Raw genomic sequence first — 25,779 nt, 5'->3', positions numbered from 1 at the left:
AGAATCCTTCTTGGAATACAAAGTATTCCATCTTTCCCCTCATTATTACCATTGTTTTTGTTGTTTAGTCGCTAAGTCATGTCTGACTCTCTTGCCACCCCAGGGACTGTAGCCTGTCAGGCTCCTCTGTCCATGGGATTTTCCAAGCAAGAATACTGGAGTGGGTTGCCATTCCCTTCTCCAAGAAGGTCTTCCCAACCCAGGGATTGAACCCGTGTCTCCTGCATTGGCCAGCGGATTCTTTACCACTGAGCCACCAGGGAAGCCCTCAATTCCTTCTTGGAAAACTTTGCTTCCTTCTGCTGCTTCTTCTTACACTTCCAGCCTTTCCTTTGGCACAGTGCTTTCTCTTTCTCCTCTAAATGTTGCTGTTCCCTTCTCTATGAGAAGAAATGACAAATAGGCGAGGTTGGTTGGGATAATAGAGAGGAAGGAAAGAAGAGCAATCTGGGTTTCCTTTCATCCCTACCCTCTTCCCTACCTTCTAATTGATCTCAAGGCTCAAGAGTAGGTTTTAACCTAAAGTAGATGCTGAATAGAACTTCATTAGCTTAAAAGTGGTTTGTAGCATAAGACTTCATTAGTTTAAAAGTATACTTGGCAGATTGTCTCTGCAATCATTTTTGCATTTCTGCTCCCTGCTTTCTTGCTTCCTCCAGGCCGGCTGAGCCAAGCTAACGCTTCTGGAAGAGATGCCAAGGTTCCAGGTACCCGCAGTGGTCAGAACCTCCCCGCGGGGGGCCCTGCCAGCCACCAGAATCCCCGCTCACTGGGCAGTGGCCACCTGCAAGGCAAACCCTGGAAGTAAAAGACTTTGTCTGCCTTAGTCAAATAAATGTTTTCTCTCCTTTTGGAACCCCAAGCAGTTCCCAAGTTGGTCATTTCAGAAACTGCTGCAAAGACCTAAGCTTGTGTATCAGGCCCTCTTCCTATCTCCAACTGCTTTCCCACATCCAACTTGGGAAGGATTTTTACAAAAACCAGAGGTATGACAGGCTCTAGTGTCCTCCCTATTGTTTACAGAATATTTAAGTCTCTGAAACTGAGTAGGAAAAAAGTCTTAATTTTTTTAGGCTTTCATTTTTTAAAAAATAAGGTCGAGTTTGTTTTGGTCTGTATCCTGCATTGTTTTGTAACTACTTCAGGCACATCTGTGTGTCCTTCCCAGCCAGTTCTTTTTCACTTAGTGTTCTTGGTTTCACAAAGGTTCTCTAGGTAGGCTTTGTGGCCTGAGAAGCTGCCCCTGGGGGTGCGGATGATTCATAGCTCTCAGCCGCCACCAGGGTCCCCATCAGGTGTGGACCTGCTGGCTCAGGAGCTTTTTGCCCAGCACCCACCCGAGGCAGGTTCTGCCTTGAGTTTGGAAGCCGATACCTGTGAGCATTACTCAGTTAAGATTTAGTAGCCGCTGTCACGTGTGTGCAAAGCTCCCCCTCACAAGATGTTCTCCTAGGGCCAGCACAGGTGATGATGTGTGCCCAGCCACCCTCATGGGAAAGCCCTATCCACTGTACAGGGCTGGGTTGAGAGTCATTCATTGAAGCCCCCTGGAGTCGCCCCTCATTTGTGGTTGGTTTATTAGTTGTAAATTTCCATTATCCAGCTCAGGCATATCCATATTAGATGGGTAGAAATTATGGCCAGTTGAAAACACTGGCTGTGGTTGGGTCACTACCAGCCCACAAGGTGAGGACGACTCCACAGTCCTTTGTCAAAGCTGACAACCCCTTAAATCCTTGCTTAAAAATACAGTATTAGTCTAATTGAGTAATTAGTGCAATTTCCTGCTTACTTTTCATTCTCATGACTGAGCTGTGATTAGGAGGTTGTGATTATAGATTCTTGTTTGGCCAGAATTTTGAATCGGCATTAATTGAATTGCTAGATGACTGACATTCATTCCATTTAATTGGGGGAACAAAAGACCTCAGGTAAGGATGAGGAGCTCTGAAATCATCAGGAAAAGGAAAAAGAGGCTTGTTAATTTTTACAGCCTGTGATCTGTAGTTGTGATAAGGGACTGAGGAATAAATTGTGCTCTTTGTCATGGCAACCAGCCTCTGAAAAGCCAGCTGAAAATTGCCTATCCTTAGGTGGTTATTGCTGCTGGGTAAGATTTGTCTTAACAGGACTATTTTTCTCACCACCAAAAAAAAAAAAAAGGTATCACAGTATTTCCAGCATGGGAAGCTGTATTTGTAGGAAAAATAAAGGTAATAAATATCTTATAGAGACATATGGAAAAATAACTTTCAGATTCAGCCCAGTTCTATTTTAGTGTGTTTATTCTTCTCTACTTGATTTCCAAAGTGCAACATTTTCCGATGCTTTAGAAATCAAACAAACCAGGGACATTGTTCAGATGTCAAGCCGTGCCCAATTTTCCATAAGATTCAAGAATCTTGTATAAAATTCAGCCAACGTACACAAAGCTTTAATGAGGAGCCTGTCATGTTTCCCCATAAATTTATTGCCTGAGAACTAAGTTCAGCCTTTTGCTAATGCCAAAATGCTCTGGCTTTTTATTTTCTTTACAGCATAGATTTTTTTAAATGCAAATTTTTCCACATTCAACTTTCCCCTAGCATAGACAAGATTTTCAGCCATTTTGGACACATATACATTTTTAAGAAAAAAAATTTTTTTTCTCTGTGACAGAGTTCTGTTTATTCCATTTTCAAGTTGACCAGTCAGGAGTCTAGATTTCCCCCACTGGATTCAGTTTTACAAGTAAGTGGTAGCCCCTTTTGTTTCTATTCTGCATTCCCATCACCACACAACACTGGAGTGTTTGAAATGACTATGTATGTGTGCACAGTCAGTGTAGCCAAACCTATTAGAATTGCTGTGCATTTAGTTGAGAGATCTGGCAGGTTGACTATATTGATGTGTGTTTCTCCGTAGTGCTTTGCCTGTTGGTAAGGGTTTTAAATAACTACTCCTCAAAGACCTGTTCTCATTCTGTACTTTGTGTGTTAAATGTCACTCGCAGACAGTTTTTACATGCTCACGGTATTGCTCTGAATGTTCTACATTACTAGTTTCTTCATTAGATTAACTGACATGTATTATTTAAGTGATCTGTGATACTTTGTGCAATTATGAATGTTGACAATTAAAGTACATAGTTCTTAATTTGTTGTTTGCTATTAATATGCCGAAGTCTGCCAACTTCTCACTCCCTCTCTGTTGAGATAATCTGTGGGGAGTCACATGAGACTGGGGTGATGGGAAAGTGTACTTCTTTATGCTGTATCTCCCAGGAACGCATGTTTTCTTTGTATAAATGAATCAGGAAATCATTCCAGTTAGGGCAGGAGACCTCAGCTCTCTAGTCAGAAGGTCTGGGTTTCTCTCCGTGCCCAGCAGGGACTGATGGCCACCTTAAACACAATACCATGGGACTCTCATCAGTGTTGCAGAGGCTGACGAGCTGCTCTTGCCTGGGAACTTAGGACCCCCTAGATGGACAATGCTTCCTCGAAGTACAGCTACTCCTCTGTCTGAGCGACAGTGATGGTCAAAGTCTAACTAATACGTTCAGTACTCTAAAGGGATGTGTATTTAAGAAAGAAAGGAAGGTAGGAAGGAGAGAAGCATGAAAGCAAGAAATGGAGAGGGAGGAGAAGGCAACATTACTCATTCGAGTACAAAAAGAACATCTCGGGCTGTAATAATGTCAGGTTTAATCTACTGAAAGGCATAGAATGATTTGAATGGCCTAAAAGTAATTTTATTTTTCACCTTCAGTAGAAAGTCAGAACTAGCACAATCATATTGGACTAGGGTGTAAGTCAGAATTAAAAGAGAACAAATAGTGTTCATTAGTTGCTGAGGGATTTTTCCTGTGGTGCTATTGAGATTATACAAAAATTCATAAGACTTTAGGCTACTCACCAAGAACACAGAACAAAACAAAACCTTCTTTTCTCTAATTCCCTTGTGGAATATAAGTGAAATCAGAGTCCTGGGCTAGAAAGAAATATGTAGGCAATTTTTCTTGTGTTGGTTTTGGTTTCTGTCATGTTATATATTGGTTGTAGATTCTGTCTTTTATGTTCTCTGACTTTTTTAGGGGGGATAATTAATTTCTGTCCTCCTGGATTTAAATCCATGACTCCCTTCCTGTTCTATCCGGAAGATAATCATTAAGAACCTTTCTTTCTCCAGTTTTAAAATACTCGCAGTATCTATAATGTGCTTTTATTTTTTCACAGTTCTTTCAAAGTTGTAACTCCCATGATACTCTCCTTTTTCTTTTTTTAAGAAACATCAGAAATGTGTATTTTACATCAGTTTATGTGAGCATGATGATATGCTTATCTTCTATTCAATTATTTTTTTGATTAAAATTAATATGTTTTTCCTATAAAAACAATAAATAGGACACATTGTGCTTCCCAAGTGTTCAAAACACATTTGGGTAGTAGTACTTTCCTAAAATTGCAGTAATTATTGAAATTGCTATTGCCATGTCCTTAAATTGGCACGCAGGTCAGTTATAGCATAAAATGTGTAATGGTGGCAATTTGTCAGCACTGAATTCTGACAAAACGGGATTCAGCGCATGATTTTATGTGTTTACAGAACTCTGCTGCCTCTTTCCCCCTGCTACCCCGTCCCCTTACGGCCTCACTCTCTGATGCTGATCCTCTTTGTTCCGAATGCAGACTTAGATTCTCTTCACATGCATAACATCCTGAGGCACTTGGTGAAATGTATGGCAACAGAGGTCACTTACTAGACACTACGGACTGATTGACTACGTTTTAAAAAATTATTTTGACTATAAGCTCCTAGAAGGTAAAAATCACCAATGATGTGACAGTGACCCTTAATAAGGGTATGTGAATAAATAAACTAAAGAAATCCATCAAGACTGAAGTCTGGGATGTAAAGCCCACCGTGGCAGTCACTCAGCACTGGTCTGCCATTCCAGAAACCCGGAAAGTTTGTTATCCCTTGCCCCCTTGGACGTCCTACTTTTGTAAGTGAGGCATTCGTAGCTCTGAGAGTTTTAGATTACCCCCTGCAATTTTAGATTACCCGGGAAGCTGTGAGGACCTTTATTATTACTCTGGCTGTCTACAGTCTGCCTGTTTCCATGGTCCCCTCAGGCTCAGAGTGGCCTTCAGAATTCATCAGCTACGGGTTATACACCATCTTCCCATCTGAGAGCAGGTTTTACTTTCTCTTTTGTTTCAAATCTTAAAGATTTCCAGTATTAATGCTAGTAAACATTTATGGGGCACTTGCTATGTGTTAGGTAGTATTCTTAGAGTCTTCATTTTATGTTTTGACTCATTTGACCATCCCAACATCCCTACAAGGTAGGCGCCCCCACTTTCAGGTGAAGAGACTGAGGGTCAAGAGGAAATTAAGCAACTCGCCCTTGAGTCACTGAGCTGGAAGGTTGAGAAAACCACTCTGCTCTGGGCTTCCCACTCTGGGTGGGCCCAGCATGCTCTCCCTGGCCATGCCTCCAGTTCACCAACAAAAATGTAACTTTCCCTTGGCTGTTGGCCTCCCTTCCTTCGTCGTTACCCAAGATTCCACTGAAAGCCTTTGTCCTCTACCTACACAAAGGGCGGTGGGAGTTCAGGGACAGAAGCATCTGCTCCTGGGACCATGAATTTCCCCATTCCACTGTTGTCTGTGTCTGGTGACCTATCTTGAAGACAGGTGCCCCAGGGTTTCTGAGATCTGTTTTGGTTCTCAGCGTGTCCCTAATGAGGTATCACTTAGGGAATGGGAGTTACAAGCTTTTCAACAGATTATAGGGGGAAAGTAGGCTGTTTTCCTGATGGTTAACTCTCCAGTAAAACCATATTGATATGATTTGTGTCCGATCTTCTCTTTCCTTTGTGGCTATGTTTCTGACATAGGCTGAAACATAAATTGTGTGAATTGGCTCATGGTCACAGGCCTGGACTTCACGGGAGGAAGCAGCAGCAAACCTCTGCACCTCAGTCCGTGTGTGAGCAGGGCTCTCATTCCACTGCTCTCCTCTAAAAATGTGGCTGAGCACACCACCGTGGTTAAACAGAAGACTTTGAACTTTCTTCTTTTGGCACGAAACATTTGGCTGTCTTTGTCTCTGGGGTTGGTAGATGATGCTCACAGTTTGAGTTGCCAAATGGATCCTGAAAGCTTTGGGGAGAACTCATTACCCTTTGACAGTTTTTTCAGATTTGACGGGTGTTCTGTGCTTCTTTCTCAGAGCTCTTCCTTCATCTGGCCAGTTTGAATGTTTTGGTTGGTCATATCAGTTTCCTGTAAGGACCATCTGGGTCTTAGTGTGTTCACAGAATGATGTTTCTGACTTTAGAGTCCTTAGAGCAAGAATCCGTCTGCATCTTCAAATCCACCTAGTCCCACATGTCCTTGCAAAACAATCGCTGAGATGATGAACAGCCCTGCACTGGATGAGGGACTGGTGAGGTCATATCTGGATTGTATTCAGTGACATTTCAATTTTAATTTCAGGCCAAAGCTAGACATACATATCTTAGTGTTAATTCAAAAGACCACCCAAAGGATTCTTATGGACCACCAATGGCTTCACGGCCCACACTGAGAATCATGGATAAGGGTCTAAGAATGGAGTAAATGAGTTCATTTTAAAATAAAGACTTTTGAAAAGTCCTGGAGAATAGGCAGAAGCCTAATCAGTTCCCCAGATTGCTGCAGGAACTGAGTGTGGGCAGCAAGCACTCCTGGGATTTGTCACCCACACTACCTCTGGCCCCAGCAAGATGTTGGTACCCTGCCCTTGGTAGGGCACTTACTGCCAGCTCCATCTGGAATATAAACTTTTCCGAAAGTAAGACAATTACCTTGTTCAGGGAGACAGCAGAAGAAATGAGTTTCGACAAATTATGAAAAAGAATCTGGGCACAAATTAAGATGATCATTTAGATGTTTGATTTTGATAATAAGTTGATACTAGATAATGTTACCCACAGGTGATCTGATGTGTTTGTAGTAGCTTCTTTCATTGCAAGAAACTCAGAAAAGTGTAAAGAGGAAAAACCATCACCTAGGGTAACCACAATTATTACTATTGGAGAATATCTACTTCTAGGCATAGTGGGTATGTTTTTCAAACAAAAATGAGATTCGTATTCCATGTACTATTTTATAGCCTGCTTTTTAAAAAACGTCGTGGAAATACAAATCATATGCCATAAAATTCACCCATTTGAAGGATACAGTTCAGTGGATTTTAGTAAATTTACAGGGTTGGGCAAGCATTACCACAGTCCTATTTTAGAATATTTCCACCATGTGACCAGCTTCTTTCACTCAGTATATTGTGACCATTTTTCCATATCAACCACAGACTACAACGGCTTCCCAATATTCCATTGTGTAAACATGTAATACCCATATTAATACTGGTATCTATCTAGGTTCTTTTCCATTTTATTTAAATTTTTATTATTGCAATGTTGTACATGTGTTTATTTGAACTTCTCAGAGAATTTTTATAAAATAAATTCCTCCAAGTGGACTTACTGAGTCAAAGCAGCAATATGTTGAAATTTTTTATTTATATCACCAAATTCCCCTCTGGGAAGGTGGTATAAATTTATCCTCCCACCAGCAGTATATGACAGGTCTTATTTCTTCATACTCTTGATAATACTGAATTGTCAGTCTTTTTATTCTTTATCTGATGGGAAAAAAATAATATATTTTTCTTTAATGTACAAAAAAAAAAAATTGCCCAGAGAATCAGTATCTTTCATTTATCAACTTTTTGTATTTCTTCTTTGGGGAAAAAATCTTCTATTTTTCTTTTGAAATGTGAAGTCTTTTTTTTTTTAAACCCCTTTTACTTATAAAGGCTCTTTTCCTCTCAGGGTTATTAATACTTTTTCATATATGCTGTATTGGTTTCTAAAATTATCATTTCTCTTTTAGTGCTGTTTTATTTAGAAAATAAAAACTTTTAATCCATAGATTTATAAAAATATGTATCTGCAAAGTATAAAGTTAAAAATATTTTAAAGATTAATTTCCATGTCTCCATTTGAGAAGCACTTATTAAGTGCATGATACGTGTCATATACTTGGCCAACCATGAGAAACTGAGTTTTGAGCAGAACAGCCTGGTTCCTGCCCCCATGGCATTTTCATTCTGGTGCTACGCTGCTTGTCTTCTCAGCTTTCTTAATAGTTTGACTTGTTCAGAGCATTACTTTCTAAACTGCAGATCAGGGGAATTCAAAATGACTTGCAAGCTTACAAAATACAGACTATAAAAATGAAAAGTTTTCTAGTAAGTGTGGAGAGCATTTGTTCAACAAATATTTATTGGGTATCTGTATGTCAAGTACTTCTGAGGGTTTTGCAGACTGAATACCAAACCAAGTAGCCTCTGCTATCAGGGAATACAGTTTATTTTAGATTAAGCAAGTCTACCCTTGATCCCTAAGTAATCCAGTTTTAATAAGAGGATACACTATCTTGCTAACTTAATATTTTTTCATTTATCAGTCTGTATTAAGCAGTAAGATCAGTTTTTTTTTCTTGTCCTTTTTTTTTTTTTTTTTTGCTGAGCCATCACAGTGGGTTTCAGCTTATCTACATAAATTGAAGGGAAATGCTTCCCAAAAGATAACCTGAAGGAAGGGTTATAAAATCTTTAGATCATCTTTCTGTAAAGGCTGAAACACCGTTTCACCTTGCCTTATAAACTTATGTATGTGTAAGTTTATGTGTACTATATGTATAGTCAGCCTCATCCATTTTATTTTTCAGAATGTTTGGTAGCAAAAACATATTAAAATAAAAAATGAATGGAGTATAATATATAAAAAATTTTAATCCCTATTTTGTATACATGTATATATTTGTATATATATAATATATACAATAGTATATATATACTATATATATACATACTATATATATATATAGTATATATATATATACATACTATAGTATGTATATATATATATACAATAGTATATATATTGTATATATATAATACAAATATACTATATATAATATATATATAGTAAATAAACTATACCTCAATTTTAGAATATCAAAGATTATTTTTAAAATTCCAAGATGAAAATTCCCTAATGGGCCCTTAAAAAAAAGCATTTTAACTTCAGGCTATTGTGTGTGAAAAAGACACAAATTTTTAAGTCACTGGAGTTGGAAGCATTGTGGTACTTTGGCTGATACAGGGAAAGGCTGCCATCCTTACCCCAGCTCCCCTATTTGGGGAGCTACCAAGCCATCACCCCACCCCAACTTCCCAGTAACTTCTTAGGACTGACTCCCTACTCAACAGTCACACCTTAAGAGATCTGGAAGCAACGAATATAGATTCTTGCTTTGAAAAAAAGTTGAGATATATGCTATGTGTTTTGTGGTGCTAGCCACTAGGGTGATATCACAGACACTAGAATCACCAAGCCAAAGGAGGGAAGCCAAATTCTAGGAGCTGAGGAGGTGATGTATCAAGAGGAGAGTCTCAGGTTTGAGAAATTCTGCAAATGATAAGGAGCGGCGGTAGGTGGGAGAGGAGAGGGAGTGCAGACAGTGTACCAGGAGATGCTAGAAAGTGTGTGGCAGTGAGAAGTAAACTACTTCTGTCTCTAAAGGCAAAGTCTCTGTGATAAACTTCAATTACAAAAATGCCCTGGGATTGGTGTTTGTTCTTTATCTTTAAATAATTCCATTTAATGCAATTGTTTTCTTCCAATTTAGTTCAGGAGTGGGAGACCATATTTTGCTGTATAGAAAGCTTTGCCTGACTGTGACATCCATCTGGGAAAGCAGTGACCACCAGGATTATTCTATTTCATACTCAGGGTTATTGCTTTTGTAGATGAATGGATCCAACTAGCTAGACTATTGTACAAGCTGAATTCCTTACCACGGCGGGGTGCTGGGCATTTGGTTAGCAGCTGTGGCTGCTGCTTGCTCCTAAGGTATGAACAAATCACCCCACTGACGAGCTGAGCTCAGGGTGGTCTCATTAAAACAGATGCCACTTGGATACAACTTCACAGGACCTTGGAATGCAGGGAAGTTTAAGGGTCATCTAGTCCAACCACCCACACGTTTCCACTGAGATCTGCAGGAACTAAATTACTTCTGCCCCAGCTTGAAAAGGCAGACACGCCACATGCATCCCCACACGAGAGTCCATTCTGTTCCATGTACTCTCAGACTTTATTTGGTTGCCTAGGTGGGGCTGAAGAGGAGGAAGAAGAGAGTGCTGAAGGGCTGGGTCAGTAAGCATTATTCAACGTATGCTCCATGATGGTCAGAAGCCCCAGCCACGTCTCCTGGGCTGTGGGGATGATCTGGGAGGCTGGCAGCAGGAAACCATAGCGCCCTGTGTCCCGGAGTTCAAAGGTGAAGGAGTACTTGATGCCTTGGTTGTAGGCCCAGTCAATGCTGCCTCCACTGGCTTGGTCTGGGGCAGGAGTAGAACCAGCAGAACAAGGTCACTCACTTGAAAATATTTGCAAGGGCCAAGCTAATGATCCCAAGCCGAGAGCCTCGTCCAGTGTTGACTGGAGTCAACCTCTGCTACCTTCCCGCTCTTGACCAAGCAGCTTGGCTTCCTCCCAAGAAGCTCCCGTGAAAGACTGCAGTCCAAGAGGCCCAGAGAGGCAGACCAGCAACAGTTCTCCCCTCACTGGAGCGTGCAAGGAAGCTCCCATGATTTGGAAAGCCGCCTCTGTCTAACAGCTACTTGGGTCAAGCCCCCGCATATACCAGAGTTGCCCACTTGGGTAACCAGGATCGTCCCCCAGGGTCCTGCTCTGCAGGGGGAAAGTGCAAGGGGCCAGAGTCATAGCAGAAGCCCTCGGCTGTCTTTGGCAGACAGCTCTGCAGCAGATAGACAAAGCTCCCTAGGAACTGCTGGGGAGGAGGAGGAGGCTCCAGATCAGAATTGAACCCCACAACACTGAACAAAGCAAAAACCTTTTCATTCAGGGTTGAAACAGTCTCCAAACAAACTCCAAACAGTCCAAAAGCAAGGCCAGCCAGAGGTGAGATTGTGACCCCACTAGCCCCCCCAGAACTGGGCACTCAGGGCAGGAAGTCAGAAGTGTGTCCCTGTGCCCTGCTTCTTCAGGACTCTGCCCCGAAGAGTGAGCCCCACACTTGCTGTATCCCCTCAGGGCCCTACAGAATCTCCTCCATCCCCCGCCCCAGCCTGTCTCTGCTGCAGCCAATGAGTCTCTGTGCTCTTCCTGCTGTTCCCAAAGCACACCAAGCCAGAGCACATGGGAGGGACTTTGTTCTAGAAGATTCCTCTGCCTAGAACCTCATCCTCAAACAGCCTCTTGGCTCCATCCCTCAGTTCCTTCAACACTTGCCCAAATTTTGCTCTCACTGAGGCTCATGCTTCAGTCCCACTTCCACCCCCATTACTTGAGTCCCCTCACCCTGTCCTGGGAGTTCTTTTTCTCCTTAGCATTGATCACTTAACACACCATATCATTTCCTTATTCATGTTTATTGTCTAGAATAAATTGTCTGTCCCCGGCTAGAATAGGAGTCTGCTTATTCTATTCCCAACTGTATCCCAAGCACGCAAAACAAGCCTTAGTATATCGTAGGTGTCCAATAAACATTTGACTTAATTCCATTTGATGCACTGCATGGATAAGTATGCTGAGAAAAGATAGGATATATTCTATAATAGAAGGGCATTGGAGGAGGAGTATTTTTTAAGTTTAATTTCTTGGGGGATCTACACTACAAAGGCCAGCAGAACTCTCTCTCTGATCCATGCATGAAGCTGGATTTAACCCCAAGATAAGGGGACAAGAATTCTCAGAGGAACTGAAGTCTTTGTCTGAAGGTATCAAGGAAGGCAGAGTTCACGTCAGGAAAGGGCCTGCTGCACACCAAGCCAACAGTAGTCAGTCATGGCCGGGGCCGTGCTCCTCGTCCATGCTCCCACACTGGGGTACCCCTGGCTACTTCCTCCGGGAAAGACACTCCCGTAGGCAGGAGAAGTCAACTGAGCTTCCTCCCGGGACCACCCATGAGACCGTGCACACTTACAAATTGTTGTGATGATGCTGCCATACTCGTAGCTGGTCCCATACAGAGAGCTCAGGGATTCAACAGCAGACTTAGCCACCTGATTCTGGAGAAAACGCCAAGCAAGACAACTTGTCATGGCCAGCAACCCCAGATCCCCCATAACCGCTGGGCCGGGGTATCTTGGGGGCTGGCAGGGTGACTCAGGAGCACATGCCCTGCAGAAGCCCACCCCCGGCAGACAGCATGGAGCCTGCTGGGCCTTGCGGGGTCAGTCTCAGGAACCCAGAAGCCCTATGACTCTCAGCTTGTGGGCTGTCTGGCTGGTACTTCACCGCCCTTTGGCCATTCTGCAGCTCCAAGTGTGAACTTGTGGTACTAGCTCAAAATCCAGCCCTGCCCCTTGTTCTATCGTGTGATGGGAGTGACTGAAGCACTCTGTGCCTCAGCTTCCCAGGCGGAGAGTCTAATCGGCCTTGCTGGTCTTCCCAAGCCATCAGGGGTCCATGGGAGAAAGGGGTGCTAGGCACAGTGTAGGCCCTCATGCCTTAAGCAGGTTTGATGGGCCCGCCCAAAGCTGCCTTTGGGATGCGAGGGCAAGCAGGGATCAGGTACATACCAGCTCATTCTTGTCAGGGATTGATTGTGTTGTGTAGCCATAGGGATAGAGGAGGAGCTGGGAGTAGCTGTGGATGGAGAGGAAGGCCTTGAAGTTCCCATGGTCTTTCACAAAGTCCACGATGGACTTGACCTCCACTTCGGAATTGGCAGACTTGCCACGGTAAGTCTCTGAGCAGGGGTTGCTGCTGGCTCCTGCCTCTGCGGGAGGGGAGAGAGGATAGCTGGCATTCCTTACACCCAAGTAGTTGGTTTCCAGGGGCTTCTGGTCTTTGCATGAGGTGAGATGTACAAGGCCTCACCCCCCCGGGATAAGGAAAGGGCAGAGGCCTTTTATAACCTGGGGGTCCTGGGCCTCCCTCCCCAGCCAAACTTGGGCAGAGCTGACGAACACACCCAGAGAGGTAAGAAGGGTCCTCATGTGAGGCCGCTCCCTGCAGTGCAGTGACCACGGAGGGAAGGGGCTGAAGTTACGCTAGGAAACCCCTGGATGGGTTTCAGACCTCAGTTCCATCGGGAGGGACTTTCATTTTACTGGCAAAGGAACAAGTAGGTCTCAGAGGCCACCTTCCTCCCTGAGTACCTTGGAGGAGGGGCCAGCATTCCCCACGTGCCCGCACTGCAGGGGCAGGAGTGGGGTGGGGACACCAGGACAAAGGATGGTAAGAAACCATTCTGGGGGGGTGTCCCATCCCCGCTCCCCAAACCACACTGGGCCTTACTCCCAAAGCCGGCGTCCCAGTTCCGGTTGGCGTCCACCCCGATGCAGGAGGAGCCCGACGTGACAGATCGAGTCTTGCGCCACAATCGATTCTGAGAGGAAAATGGTTAGCCACCCCATAGGGGCCAAAATCAACACAGAGCCTGGGTGTGGACACAGTAGGGGATCAGAAACCATTTCAACTGGTTTTCAGGGAGGAAGATCTGCAAAGGAGGCTCTTGGCTGAAGGAAAATGGAGGAGATGATAGATGGCACTTGGCAGAGGGTTCTACTGGCAGAAAGTGAAGAAGGCATGTGGCATTCCCCCAACCCCATACATAGCTGATTGGTAGCAAGTTGTCCCATAGAAATAAAATAGAACCAGGAAATAATTTCTGGGGAGTATGTATGTCTCCACTGGGGACAGTTCTGTCCCCCACAAGCTGGAGATGTTTTCAGTTGTCTCACCTGGGGGCTTGAGGAGGTCAGAATGCTGTTTACACAGGACAGCTCCTGACACACCAAGAATTATCTGCCCAAACTGTCAAGAATGCCAGGGTCAAGAACCCCTAGTCAAGGAGAAAAGGTCTGTTCGTCCCTCCCTCAACTTCTGGGGGCTGAGATGAGGGGAGAGCAGCATGTGGGGCTCAGAGGACAGAGGCTCGCCCCGCTTCCCCCAAGAACAGGAGAAGGCCTATACCTGGCTGTGGGTGAAGACAAAACCATCAGGGTTGGTGACAATCTCCAAGAATATGTCCATGCTGTCAAGAATGGCGGTGAAAGTCGGGTCCTGGCCATAGTCATCTGTGAACTGGGGTCGGGGGAGGGCGGTGTTAGGGAGCAGAGGGGCAGAGCAGGCCAGGCCAGGCATCTGCTACACTGGACCAATGGATGCCTGCCCTCAACCTCCCTCTGTGGTCATTGCTTCTGGATGGGAGGCAGGGGCCAGGGCTTCTGTGGGCCTTGGATACCAATGCACTACCAGGTGAGAGCACCCTCACCTCCCCAGGCTCACCTTCTTTGCAAACCAGACCCCAGTGGCCTGGGTGATCCACTCCCTGGAATGGATGCCTAAGTCGATCCAGATGGCTGGACGGTTGCTTCCCCCAGTGCTGAACTGGATGAGAAGAGCAGGAAATGGTTCAGCTGGGGCCCCTGGAAACGGAGTGCACCCTAAGCTGTCTGGTCTCTGTACCCCAGGTTGAAGCTCCGTCTGAGGGGCCGTCACTCAGGTGGGAGGCAGAGGTGGGTCTGAACAGGGATCCTGCAGAGCCTAGCTTCCTGCCCTCAGCTCAAGTGACAGTGAAAGTCTCTCAGTCATGTCCAACTCTTTGCAACCCCATGGACTGTAGCTCGCGAGGCTCCTCGGTCCATGGAATTCTCCAGGCCAGTATACTGGAGTGGGTGGCCGTTTCTTTTCCCAGGGGATCTTCCCGACCCAAGGATCAGACCCAGGTCTCCCACGTTGCAGGTGGATTCTTTACCGTCTGAGCCACCAGGGAAGCCCAAGAATACTGGAGTGGGCAGCATGGGGCAAACATGACTCGGCCAGCTTCCGGGCCCCACTGTGTTCCCAGGCTCACACATAGCTCTGTCGAAGGTCACGTGCAAAACATTTTATCTGGACTACCCAACTCTGGGATACTTTGCACAATGTGACACTTGACTGGGAACAGGGGAGTCACCTAAAAGTTTAAACTGTGTGTACAGGTATGTGTACACCTGTGCTACACATGGGGTCTGTGTAACAGTGTGTTTTCTGTCACCCTGGGCTCCCCCCTGGGAGCCCTATGCACAGATGTGGGCATCCATTCTTGCAGAAGTGCCCCATGCACTGGCAGGCACCCATTACCTTCAGCACATAGATGGGACGGCCTTCATAGCTGCTGCCAATCTGGAGCTTGCTGACAAGCTGTGGGTGCTCGGCCACCAGCAGGTCCATGAAGTCATAGATCTGAAGGAGCAGAGGAGGGAAGGCTGCCTTCATCGCTTCCAAAGGGAAGGGAGAGGAAGAGGAGCCTGGATGCCTCCCTTAGCAGCTCCTGAGTGAGCCTGCTGTGAGCCCTGAATGTGGAGGAGCTGCAATCCAGAGACTCCAGGCGGCGTGGAGACCGGGCAGAGGCCACACACGTCCAGGCTGGCCCTGGCGCGATCTGCCAGTCTGACCAAGAGCTTGGTGCTTGTGGGGAGCAGCGCCCTCCCGGGGTCCCTCACCTCGTCCAGGGTGTGGTAGGTGGCATAGTTAAATGTGTTGGTGCTGCGGGCCCGGCTCTGGGAGGCGAACATCTGCTCCTGCTCCTCGTCTAGCAGCGACTGCACGTCCTCGATCATGATCCTGTATCTGATGCCATGGGCTTCCAGGAAGACTTTAACAGCCTGGAGGCTGGGGAAGGGCACTCGGACGTCGATGGGGGAGCCTGGCTGGGCAGGGCCCCTCCAGAAGTCCAACTAGGGAAGACAAGAGCCACTGTCACTGCGGGCTGGGGAAGGGCACCCATGGGAGGGTGTGCTGGCGCCAGAACTTCCCATATAACTGGGGATAGGGCATGAATATGGGGGGAAGAGGATGAAGGGAACCCCTGGGCACCGCACAAAGTCCAGTGTGGTCAGGCAAATGGCCCAGGAAGCAGAGTGGAGGGGCTTGGGGGCAGCAGGGGAGAGACAAGAACCAGGAGTTGGGACAGGGGGAGGGAGGGGGAGGCCCTTTTGCTCAGATGCTCAAAGGCAGCAAGATTCTGGAATTGGGAGGTTTAAATCACATCCTAATAGGGATCAGACCCATGGCTCATTCCTGGGTGGCTGGGGAGAGAGAGCCCAGGTCCCGTGTGGGCCCAGGTGGGTGGAGGTCTGGGGCAAGCCCGTCTGCCCTCAGAGGTACCCTGGGGCCTTGGGGCTGCTCCCACGTCCTCTGACCTGCAGGTGCTCCAGGTCTTCCAACTCCTTCACCGTCTGCACCTCGGCCTCATCGGCGGCAGAGATTCGGAGCACCTGGTGCCTGGGCAGAGCGGGAGGGGAGGCTGAGGGCCTGAGCAGCTCCTACTGGCCATGCACGCTCCCCAGGCGGGAGGAGGGGGGCTGGGCCAAGCAGGGGATGCACAGGGGATCCTAGCAATGGGAGTCCTGGGATCCCTGGAACCTTCAGATACTGCTGCCGTCACCGCCCCAGCTTAGACTCTTTCTCTCTCCAAAGACCACCAGGCCTTGTCCTGCCTCCTCTTTTGAAAATTCCCCCTCAATGCTCAGATTCTCCAGAGCTCACAAGGCTGTCCTGAGAGACTGGACCCTTTCTCAGTCCTGGTCCCTGGTCAGCCTGCCTTCCAGGATGTGCTAATTTGCTGCCCTCTGGGCATCTTCCCATATATCTCCCCCAGGCGCTGGCTGGCAGATGAGTGCTCCCCCATGTCTCCTCTGAGCACCCCCTCCTCTCCATGTTCTTACCCCACAAAATCCTCTTTGCCGAGGGCAGCCCCCAGCAGCACACTCAAAATCAGCAGGCCCTGCATGCTGCAGTCAGTTGGGAAGGTCAGCTGGCGCAGAGAAAGTCCTGGGGCCTTTTAAACTTTCCCAGGACAGAGGTCTTCTGGCTGAGCCCAAGAGTAGTCCTTCCGTTGCACCTGGGCCTTCTCCCACGGACAGTGGGGAGGGGAGTTCCGGGCTCTGACACCGGCCCACCCTTCATGATAAAGTGGCAGGGAACAGGGCAGCTGGAGAGATAAGCCAGGCCTCAACCTCTGCCATGAGGGCCCAACCTGGGCCTGAGGGTCAGCTAGGGCTTGCGGCCTCCCAGTTGGAAGCCTGCTTGCCCACAGACCCTCCAGTCCTATGCACTGACCCAGCCATGGAGAAGCAGCCAGGACCCTGGAGCCTGGCCGCACCAGCTGGGGCCCTCGTGCAGGGTGTCCCTTCTCCCACGTTCCTGAACGCCAGCTCTTTTGTTCCCACGAGAGAGCAAGCTGGGAGCCAGACTTGCTGGCTCCTCAACCACCCTGGTTTTGTCTAGGGTCACCTGACCTGCAGGGCACAGCCCTGGGAAGGAAACTTCCCAGCCCCACTCCCACCAGTCTCGGCGGCCTTGTGGGAATCGGGCCACAGCACAGGAGCAGAAGTTCCCCTCCCTCCCTGCTGCTCTAGGGCTTTGGGAATCAAGGCTTGCCCTCGGTGGGAGCTGTAATCAGATGTCCTCTGAGCAGAAAGTGTGATGGTGGGAACCAGGACCAGACCCCTGTGGGGACTGCACAGTGCACAGGATGCTGACCTCACTGAAGAGACATCTAACACAAATCCCCCCTAATCCACAGGGGTCAAGCGGTTCCCTCGCGGCATCTGGGGGCCCTGCTCTGTGTCAGGGCCTCAGGCTCGGGCACTGATGAAACGGCCAAGGCGGCCCTTTCTGGTTTCCATCTGTTCCTTCTGCCTCTCCAGCCTACCCTCTACCTGGCCAGATGTCCTAGGCCAAGGCAGAGTGACCCGTTATGTTTACCGACAACTCTCCCGAGCATAGCTCCAGGAAGGTGATAAAACGCTGAATCCATCCTCAACAGATGCTGAGCCTCCATGAAGACTGTTCCTTTCTATACTCTGGCAGCCTTGCCTGCCCTCCACACCCCAGGCAAATCTTGCCTCCTTCCTGAAGCTTCCTCTGGCTTCTCTCTCACCTCTCTGTCCCACCTCTGAATGAATGCTCATCTCTTTGCTCATTCATCCTTCTGGGCCTGGTCCTCCGCTCCACCCTGACATGATGCCTGAGACAGATGGGCCCCTGGTCTCATGGAACTTGGTCTGATGGGGCACATGAAAGTAACCAACTCACTTGTGTTCTCTCAAGTTTTCCAAGATGCTGTCGGTCACTGAGACTGAATTAAACATGCATGACATTCATGGGGAGACACACCCACGAGAGATAAAGGGGAAAGGGAGAAGAGGCTTCAGCTCGCTGCAGGACTGACACCTGGGAGGGGAGCAGGGAGAAGGCAGATTGCGGGGGGAGGAATTCAGGCAGCAGCACAGTTCTGAGGACACTTCAGCCAGGCCGATGCAGAACCTGGGAGCCAACACGGCAGCTCAGGGAATCCTACCTCCAACAGGAACGCTGGTACTAGTGCCGTGCTGTGCTCAGCCCAGCTGAGAACAGCCCAGGAGACGCGTGGCCTCGTCACACCATAGCAATGGGAGCATCGGGCCACTAGGCTCCCCAATGACTTGTTAGGATGCTGACAGACTTCTAGTGGGAAAGACAGAAATAACCAGCCAACGTGTTGGTTCTCCAATAGGTCTCCAAGAAGCTGTCATCAAGATAGGATGAAACATGCAAGACACTCCTTGGGCCACTCCCCTTGCTGTAGGAGACCTGAGCATCGCATTTTCCATAATGTGGTGTGAAAGGCACCAGTAGGGCTGTGGACTCAGAACTATGGACCCAGCCAAGAGTGTCCAGCAAAGACTTCACCAAGAGAGTAAAATCTGACCTGGGTCCTAATGACTGGATCTTGCCAGGTAGGGCACGGAAGTGATGTTTATCACACTGTTTGGTGCTTGAACACAAACACACATTTATTTCTCCTTAATCATTCCTGAAGTGTTATTTCTGTCTCCCCAGTGAGACTATACACTTCCTGAGACCAGGAACCGTGTCTCACCCATCCCTCATAGTCCCCCTCATCTCTTAAGTGTCCTACGGGGCTCTCGAGCTGTTCTAATCTGTCCACCACCCCCCAGGAAAGGTTTTGTAGAGCCTTTCTTGAGTTTGCATTATGAAAACAGTATTTCTCTTTCTAAGTCAAAAGCTACCCTATAGTTTTTAATGTTTCATGCACACTACCCATGTTGAAGGGGGTGCTGGCTAATTCTTGGTCTTTTGTGAATTCCTTTCAGAAAAGACAAGCCTGTTGGAAAAGGGGGAGCAGTAAGGGAGGGTGCCATAAGTTGAAGTTAGGGTCAGCACTGAGCAGCAAGCTGAGAGCACAGTGGCAGAGGAATGTGGGTCTCAGGTAGAAGTTAAGCCTAATTTCTGGGGTCCCTCCAAATGCTGAACATTGCCTTTTGGTAAAGACCAATTTGCTAGACTGGAACCTGGGGCAGAGGGCCATAGCTCTGCCTTTCTACCCATGGGCATGTTTCACATCAGTCCAGAGTAAGGGCAAAGATGAAGGCCAATGGGCTGAAAGCTGAGGGAACAGGCAGAGCACCAAGACCCGGTAGCATGAGAGAGAAAACAGGGTGGCATCCAGATTCAAGGACAAGTCATTGGGTAAGTGCCTGAGTGTAAACAGGCAGGGACCTGCTGCCACCACATCGACCAGCATTCAGTGCCCTCCCTCCTTCCTGCTGGCTGAGTTGACCGAGCAAACCCAGGTTGTACACGGGTGTCACCCCTCAGGAAAGTCACCCCATTCCCAGCTTAGGGGTAAATTCTAAAACTGAAAGTGAAATGAAAGTGAAAGTCGCTCAGTTGTGTCCGACTCTTTGCAACCCCATGGACTGTGTCCAGGGAATTCTCCAGGCCAGAATACTGGAGTGGGCAGCCTTTCCCTTCTCCAGGGAATCCTCCCAACCCAGGGATTGAACCCAGGTCTCCCACATTGCAGGCAGATTCTTTACCAGCTGAGCCACAAGGGAAGCCCAAATTCTAAGGTTGGTCTAAGACAGTCTTCAAAGAATCTCATTCTATTTTGCAAGTGATTGGTTAGAGGTAGGCATGTGACCCAGTTTTGTCAATGAGATGTGAGGGGAGACCAACAAGGAAACTTCTGGAAAACATTTCCCCACTCTTGAGAAGGAGATGCCTTTCTCTGGACGTTGTCCAGTCTGTTGCCCCACCTTTAGATTGTATAATATGAAAGAATATACATTTTCTTTTTATTAATTGGGATTTCTGTTGTTGTAAAAAGCATTCTTTTTTTTTTAAAGCAGTAAAGAATTACACACTTTAATGACATCAACTGAAGAATTTCAAACCATGTTGAGAATCTATATTTTAAAGTTTAAATCTAGTTAATATATTCTAACTCTAACATAATCCTCTAAAGATTGGAGTATTTGTGATGTCAGATGGGCAGAACAATCACTTAGGAAGCATCTAGGAATATTGCTACAATTACTTTACATAAATGTAAAAAGCATTCTAACTGATGCACTAAGGTAAGCATACAGATATTTTTAAAGTACCTGTATTGTCAGAAGAGAGCCTTTATGTGAAATGGAGAAAGACACCCCTCCCTCTCTGGACAAACATCATCCCTTGTCCTAAGCAGAATACCTTTGTGCAGTGCACAAGCTGGACAACTATCCATGGCAGCCCTGTTGCCAGAAAATGCCTAAGCATGATCAACAGGAACTCTAAGACAATGCTTAGAGATCCCCACAGCAAAACCTAGAAAATGGGTTGCTAAAACAGCATAAGGAGACACAGTCCCCCATATCTACATTAGAGATCCAAGGGGGACAGTGGCAAGGGAGATCTTGGAAGAGAAGTTAATTGGGTGCAGTCAGAGTGGCTAGATGCAGTAAATGAATGAGATGTCAGTTGTCCCCTTTGGCAGGTGTGTTTAAGGCTGTACGTGCTACATACAGTGTGTGCGTGGGAAGAAACGTCTATGGGAATATGGGGCAGCCACGTGGTGGACTGTAAAGGACAACACTCTTATTTGCCCCACCCAGTATCCTCCTCCTTCTGATAACAGCACCTCCATTTTCCCTTAAGGTCCACCCTTCCCAACTCTGAGGTCATGTGACTCAGGTGGACGGAGCCACCCTGCCCCCACCCCAGCTTTAGGGATGAGACAACAAATTCTACTTTTTTCCCACAAGCTTTTTCAGGTTGGTTTTCTGTCACATGTGATGGAAAAATGTATCTAGCTATAAAATAGATAACTAATAAAAACCCACTGTATAGCACAGGGAACTTTACCCAATACTCTGCAATGGTCTGTACTGGAAAAGAGTCTAAAAAGAGTGGATATATATATATATATATATAAGCTGATTTTATATACATATATATATGAACTGATTCACTTTTCTGCACCTGAAACTAACACAACATTGTAAATCAACCATAGTCCAATAAATTTTGGTTTTAAAAAAGAACCCACCTAACACAGACACTAACTTCAGAAGAGAGAAAAATGGGACAGCAACGCCTTGTACAGTGATTGCCACAAACCCAGCATATGATCTAGGGCAGGTCCCTGCACATCCCTGGACCTCAGTTTCTTCATCTATTAAATGAGGGAGTTGGTCAAAATGATCTCCACAGTCCCTTACAGCTGTGACGCTTTATGATTCTAGGACATTTATAGTTTTACCCTGGGCAGGGTGGAGAGAGGTTTGCCAGGTCTGTGGGAAGGTCAGAATAGAGACAGAGAGGCCCTGGAGTTCTCAGTGGTAAGTGTTCCCAGGGCAGGGTAGGCTGAAAGGGACCACGTCCTGCTAAGGTTGTATTAGGGAGGGTGGTCTTGGTGGGGGCAAGGAAGAAAAGGGGGAGGTCCATCAGCAGCCCTCCTTGAGTTCTGCTTTCATAACTGAGTGCCCAGTAGAGACTATTTGTTTACTTTCAAATTGTGGAGCTGTCACTTTAACGTAGCTAGCAGTGTTCATCCTCAGAATGGAGGCAGAAATTTTCTTTGGAAGAAGAGTCACCTGCAGAAAGAAGCACTCCAGTGGGTCTTTAGGAAAAATCAGAAAAAAAAAAAGTCAAAATCAGAGCCCAAATCTCAGAACAGAGATACAGAAGAGACACTGAGGAGGGGTGTCCCATGTACACAAGGAAAAATGTTTCTGATTGAGCCTGGGAGAGGAGCTGGGGAGCACTTGGGGGTGCATTCCTATCCTTGGGGGGCTGCCCTAGCAAAATAGAAACAGGCAGAGGAAACCACCTCTGAACCACCAACTCCAGTGGCAGCAATCTCCAGCATCCAATTTATGTGTTTTATTTTCTACATTGCATTTCCCGTCTGTGTTCCCAAGTAAAATTTCGTGAGATGTTATCCCTGGTCTTAACTCTGTTTTGGGGAACTGAGGGAGGTGGGCTGATGGGTGAGGAGGTGAGGTGCAGATGGAGAATCACAGAACTTGGTGAAGCTAGTTAGGACAGAGCAAGAGGCCAAGTGCAGACCCTGGGGAGAGGTTAGTAACGGACAAACCAAATGAATAGATTTGCAACCGTGTCATCATTCCCAAGGATGGCCCCGAATCCTGGAGGATGGACCCTCCAAAGGCAAACAGGCTGGAGTTGTTATTCAGGACACACACCCCACCAGCAAGAGGAACACGGCCTCGCCAGTTTGTCAAGCACTGACAGGTCCCACGTCAACTGGTTTCTCCCTCAGTTTGTATTAAGTGGCTGCCTGGGCCTTTTTATTTTTCTAAGGAAGCTTTTTAAATTTTTACTTTATCTTTCAGTAAAGTCATTTTCTCTCTGACCCTGTCGGGGGCAAACAGAGGTGAGAGGGAGGAGGATGGGGGAAGTGGACAGCACCTCACTGGACTCCCAGGACCCCAGCCATTAGCCCATCACCCTCGGCCCCTGCTGCCTGCCCTGCCCTCACACAGGACTCTTTTACATTCCAAACTGCCTGCCTAGTTTGTTTTTCTAAGAAAGCAATAACCACAGCACATTCACTGTGGTTCTTTATAGCTTTCCATATGTATAATCGCTCTTTCTCCCTTCAGTTTTTCCAATGTTTTTTTTCTTTCAAATAAATGCTCATAAATTTTTCTGGTGAAAAGGATGAAAAAACATACCAAAAAAGGAAAGTCTGTTGGAAGAAAAAAAACAAGCAGAATGCAGGGGAGAAAAAAGTCTTGTTTAGTGTTATATACCTAAGAAATGGGGCGGGGGGGAGTTCAAGTTTTATGAAAAAGAGATTATTCTGTAATAGCTCCCAAACTTGCATGTCTAAGTCTTAAGCTTTTACTTGATAAACCTAAACTGCCCACCCCCCACCCTGCCATCACACCCCTGGGCTTGCTAGAAGAGACCCCTCAGTCGCAGGGGGACGATCCCTGGCTTCTCTCAGCCATGAAGTTTATGTGGGGCCTTGTGTAAGTCGGATGATCCAAAGGCCTCCAATCTTTATAACTGCAAAGTGTTGGATTAGAAACTTTCAAAGGACTCCTTAAGCTGGAAAGTTCTATGGCTTTATGATTAAGTCAGAAACTTGATGAGCTAGAGCAAAGGAAAGGATTTAGAGGCCCCTGAAAATCCTCTGCCCTCTCAGAGAAGCTGCAGCAGAGTCTGCGGCTGCCTTTCCAATATCCATACTCCCCTTCCTCCTTGCCAGCAGAACTCCAAATTTGCGGAAAGGGTCAGCAATGTGACCAGCTAGAAAGCAACTTTCCAGCCTCTCTTGCAGGTGGGTATGGCCACCTGACTGTCCCAGCCAATAAGACGTACATTTAAGTCCATGGACGGTCAGCTCAGCCCCTTACCCTTCCTGTCTGGAATTCAGTCATATGATAGTGACAGACTAGCGGTCAAGAGGATAGCAGAGTGGCAAAACAGAACAGGCCACAGGGGTCTGGGTCCCCAGTGTATCAAGGAGTCACTGAACTAGTGCTGGACTGCCTGCTTCAGATGACTTGTTAAGAGAAACAAGACTTTCATCTGGTTAAGCCACAGTAAGACGGGTTTGGAGAAGGAAATGGCAACCCACTCCAGTACTCTTGCCTAGAGAATTCCGTGGACAGAAGAGCCTAGTGGGCTGCTGTCCATGGGATCACACAGGGTTGGACATGACTGAGGCAACTTAGCATGCATGCATGCATTGGAGAAGGAAATGGCAGCCCACTCCAGTATTCTTGCCTGGAGAATCCCAGGGACAGAGGAGCCTGGTGGGCTGCCGTCTATGGGGTCGCACAGAGTCGGACACGACTGAAGCAACTTAGCAGCAGCAGCAAGATGGGTTTCTGTCACCTATGCTAAACCTACACTAGGCTGAAGAGAAGAAACACCCCTTCAGTCCTGAGTACCTACTGTGTGCCTGACAGGAGCTGAGCCAGAGGGAATAACCCAGACATGGTCAGTCCCCTCATAGGCTCTCAAATAGCAGTAGACAGAACTACAGATAAAGAAGTCAATCAGTATCACTGCTGTCAAAGAAATGAATCAGTTCCGTTCAGTCACTCAGTCATGTCCCACTCTTTGCAACCCCATGGACTGCAGCACGCCAGGCTTCCCTGTCCATCACCAACTCCCAGAGTTTACCCAAAGAAATAAATAAGGCTTGAGAAAAGGAAATAATAGATCTACTTCCAGTGGGTGCTCTGAGAAGGACTAGTGAGGAAATTATACTGAAGGGGAAATCTTAAGGAGTGGGACACATGAAGGAAGAAGAAGAGGAAACAATATTCCAGACAAGGAGGAGCAACACGTGCAAGGCCTCTAGCTGGGAAGGAGCTGAAGGAACTGAGAGAAAACTGGTGAGGCTGGGGCTGATGAACGAGGCATTAAAACAAAGGTGAGGCACGGCTGGCCACCTCATAGGGCCTGGCGGGGCCAGCCATGCAGTACCTTGGGCGGGTTTTAAGTCACTGAAGGATTTTTAAGGGAGAAGTTACCTTTTAAGAAGACCCCCCTCTGGAAAGCAGTTTCAGCTTCAACTTCAGAGGGCCTGTTGGCTGCACAGAGATCTTGCCAACGTGGCTGTGAGAATGAGTTCCTGGCCCTGGTCCTGAAGAGCTTTGAGCATCACTAGGGTCACCTGCAGGCCTGTCCCAGGCCTGTCACTCAGTAGCTGTGTGCCTTTTAAAAGCCAATGTCCAGTCTGAGTCTGAGCTTCCTCCTCTGGAAAATGAAAGACAGTAATAGTCCTACCTCTTGGAGCCGTGAGGAGGCAATGGGTTGAATCCTTGGAAACATGCCCAGTGTGTAGTGTGTGCCAGAGAGAGTTGATTATTTTCACGGTTACTGGGAAGCCCATCAAAGTCCAGATCCTGCTGCCTCTAGGACAGTGCTTCTCCGATTAGGCTTTAGCATCACCTGGGTCCTCTCCTCAGAGATCCTGATTCAGGAGGGCTGGGGTGGCCGGAGAATCTACCGTTCCAACAAGCTCCCAGGTGATGCTGATGCTTGCGGTCTGCAGACTACACTGCACTAGGCTAGGGTCAAGGCAGCCCCTGGGAAATATTCTGGAGAAGGGTGACTGGCTCCCCAGTGTTTTAGCCACCTCTGGCCCTAATAGCAGTAGAGGGTAGGAGGCCCAAAGCCCCAGGTGTCCCTGGGAGACTTGAACATGTTCCTTCAAGTCAGGGGAGTAAGGGGAGCAGGGATCAGAGGTCCTCAGCCTTTAAGAAACCTCAGACCTTCTGGACAAGATGGTAAAAAGGTGGATTTGGGGGCTTACCCCAGAGAGTCTGTTTCAGTCTTGGGGTGGAACCTAACCACCTTTATGTTAAATGACTCCCTACAGATTCTGCCCCAGGCCACACTAAGA

The 25,779-nt window shown here is 47.2% G+C and overlaps 2 protein-coding genes across 4 annotated transcripts in view; one reads left to right on the top strand and one right to left on the bottom strand.

The window, feature by feature from the left end:
• The window catches only part of CEP41 (centrosomal protein 41), a 50,042-nt gene extending 46,907 nt beyond the window's left edge, over positions 1-3,135 (top strand). For all 3 annotated transcript variants that reach the window (XM_043463724.1, XM_043463726.1, XM_043463725.1), the window contains one exon: positions 660-3,135. In XM_043463724.1, the coding sequence (XP_043319659.1) occupies positions 660-808 (149 nt within the window). In that variant the 3' untranslated portion in view covers positions 809-3,135. The remainder of the gene's footprint in view (positions 1-659) is intronic.
• Positions 3,136-10,178: 7,043 nt separating this feature from the next.
• Positions 10,179-16,924, bottom strand: CPA1 (carboxypeptidase A1). The gene is made up of 10 exons (XM_043463723.1): positions 16,787-16,924; positions 16,262-16,343; positions 15,563-15,796; positions 15,201-15,302; positions 14,364-14,465; positions 14,049-14,159; positions 13,371-13,461; positions 12,650-12,849; positions 12,052-12,136; positions 10,179-10,444 (listed from the first exon to the last, which is right to left on the bottom strand). Exons 1-10 carry the CDS (start codon positions 16,849-16,851, stop codon positions 10,257-10,259), a joined length of 1,260 nt encoding a protein of 419 aa, XP_043319658.1. The 5' UTR covers positions 16,852-16,924; the 3' UTR covers positions 10,179-10,256.
• Positions 16,925-25,779: the final 8,855 nt, after the last annotated feature.

The sequence above is a fragment of the Cervus canadensis genome, chromosome 3 (genome assembly GCF_019320065.1).
Source record: "Cervus canadensis isolate Bull #8, Minnesota chromosome 3, ASM1932006v1, whole genome shotgun sequence".
Lineage (NCBI taxonomy): Eukaryota > Metazoa > Chordata > Mammalia > Artiodactyla > Cervidae > Cervus > Cervus canadensis.
This window is presented reverse-complemented; position numbering and strand designations above follow the sequence as displayed.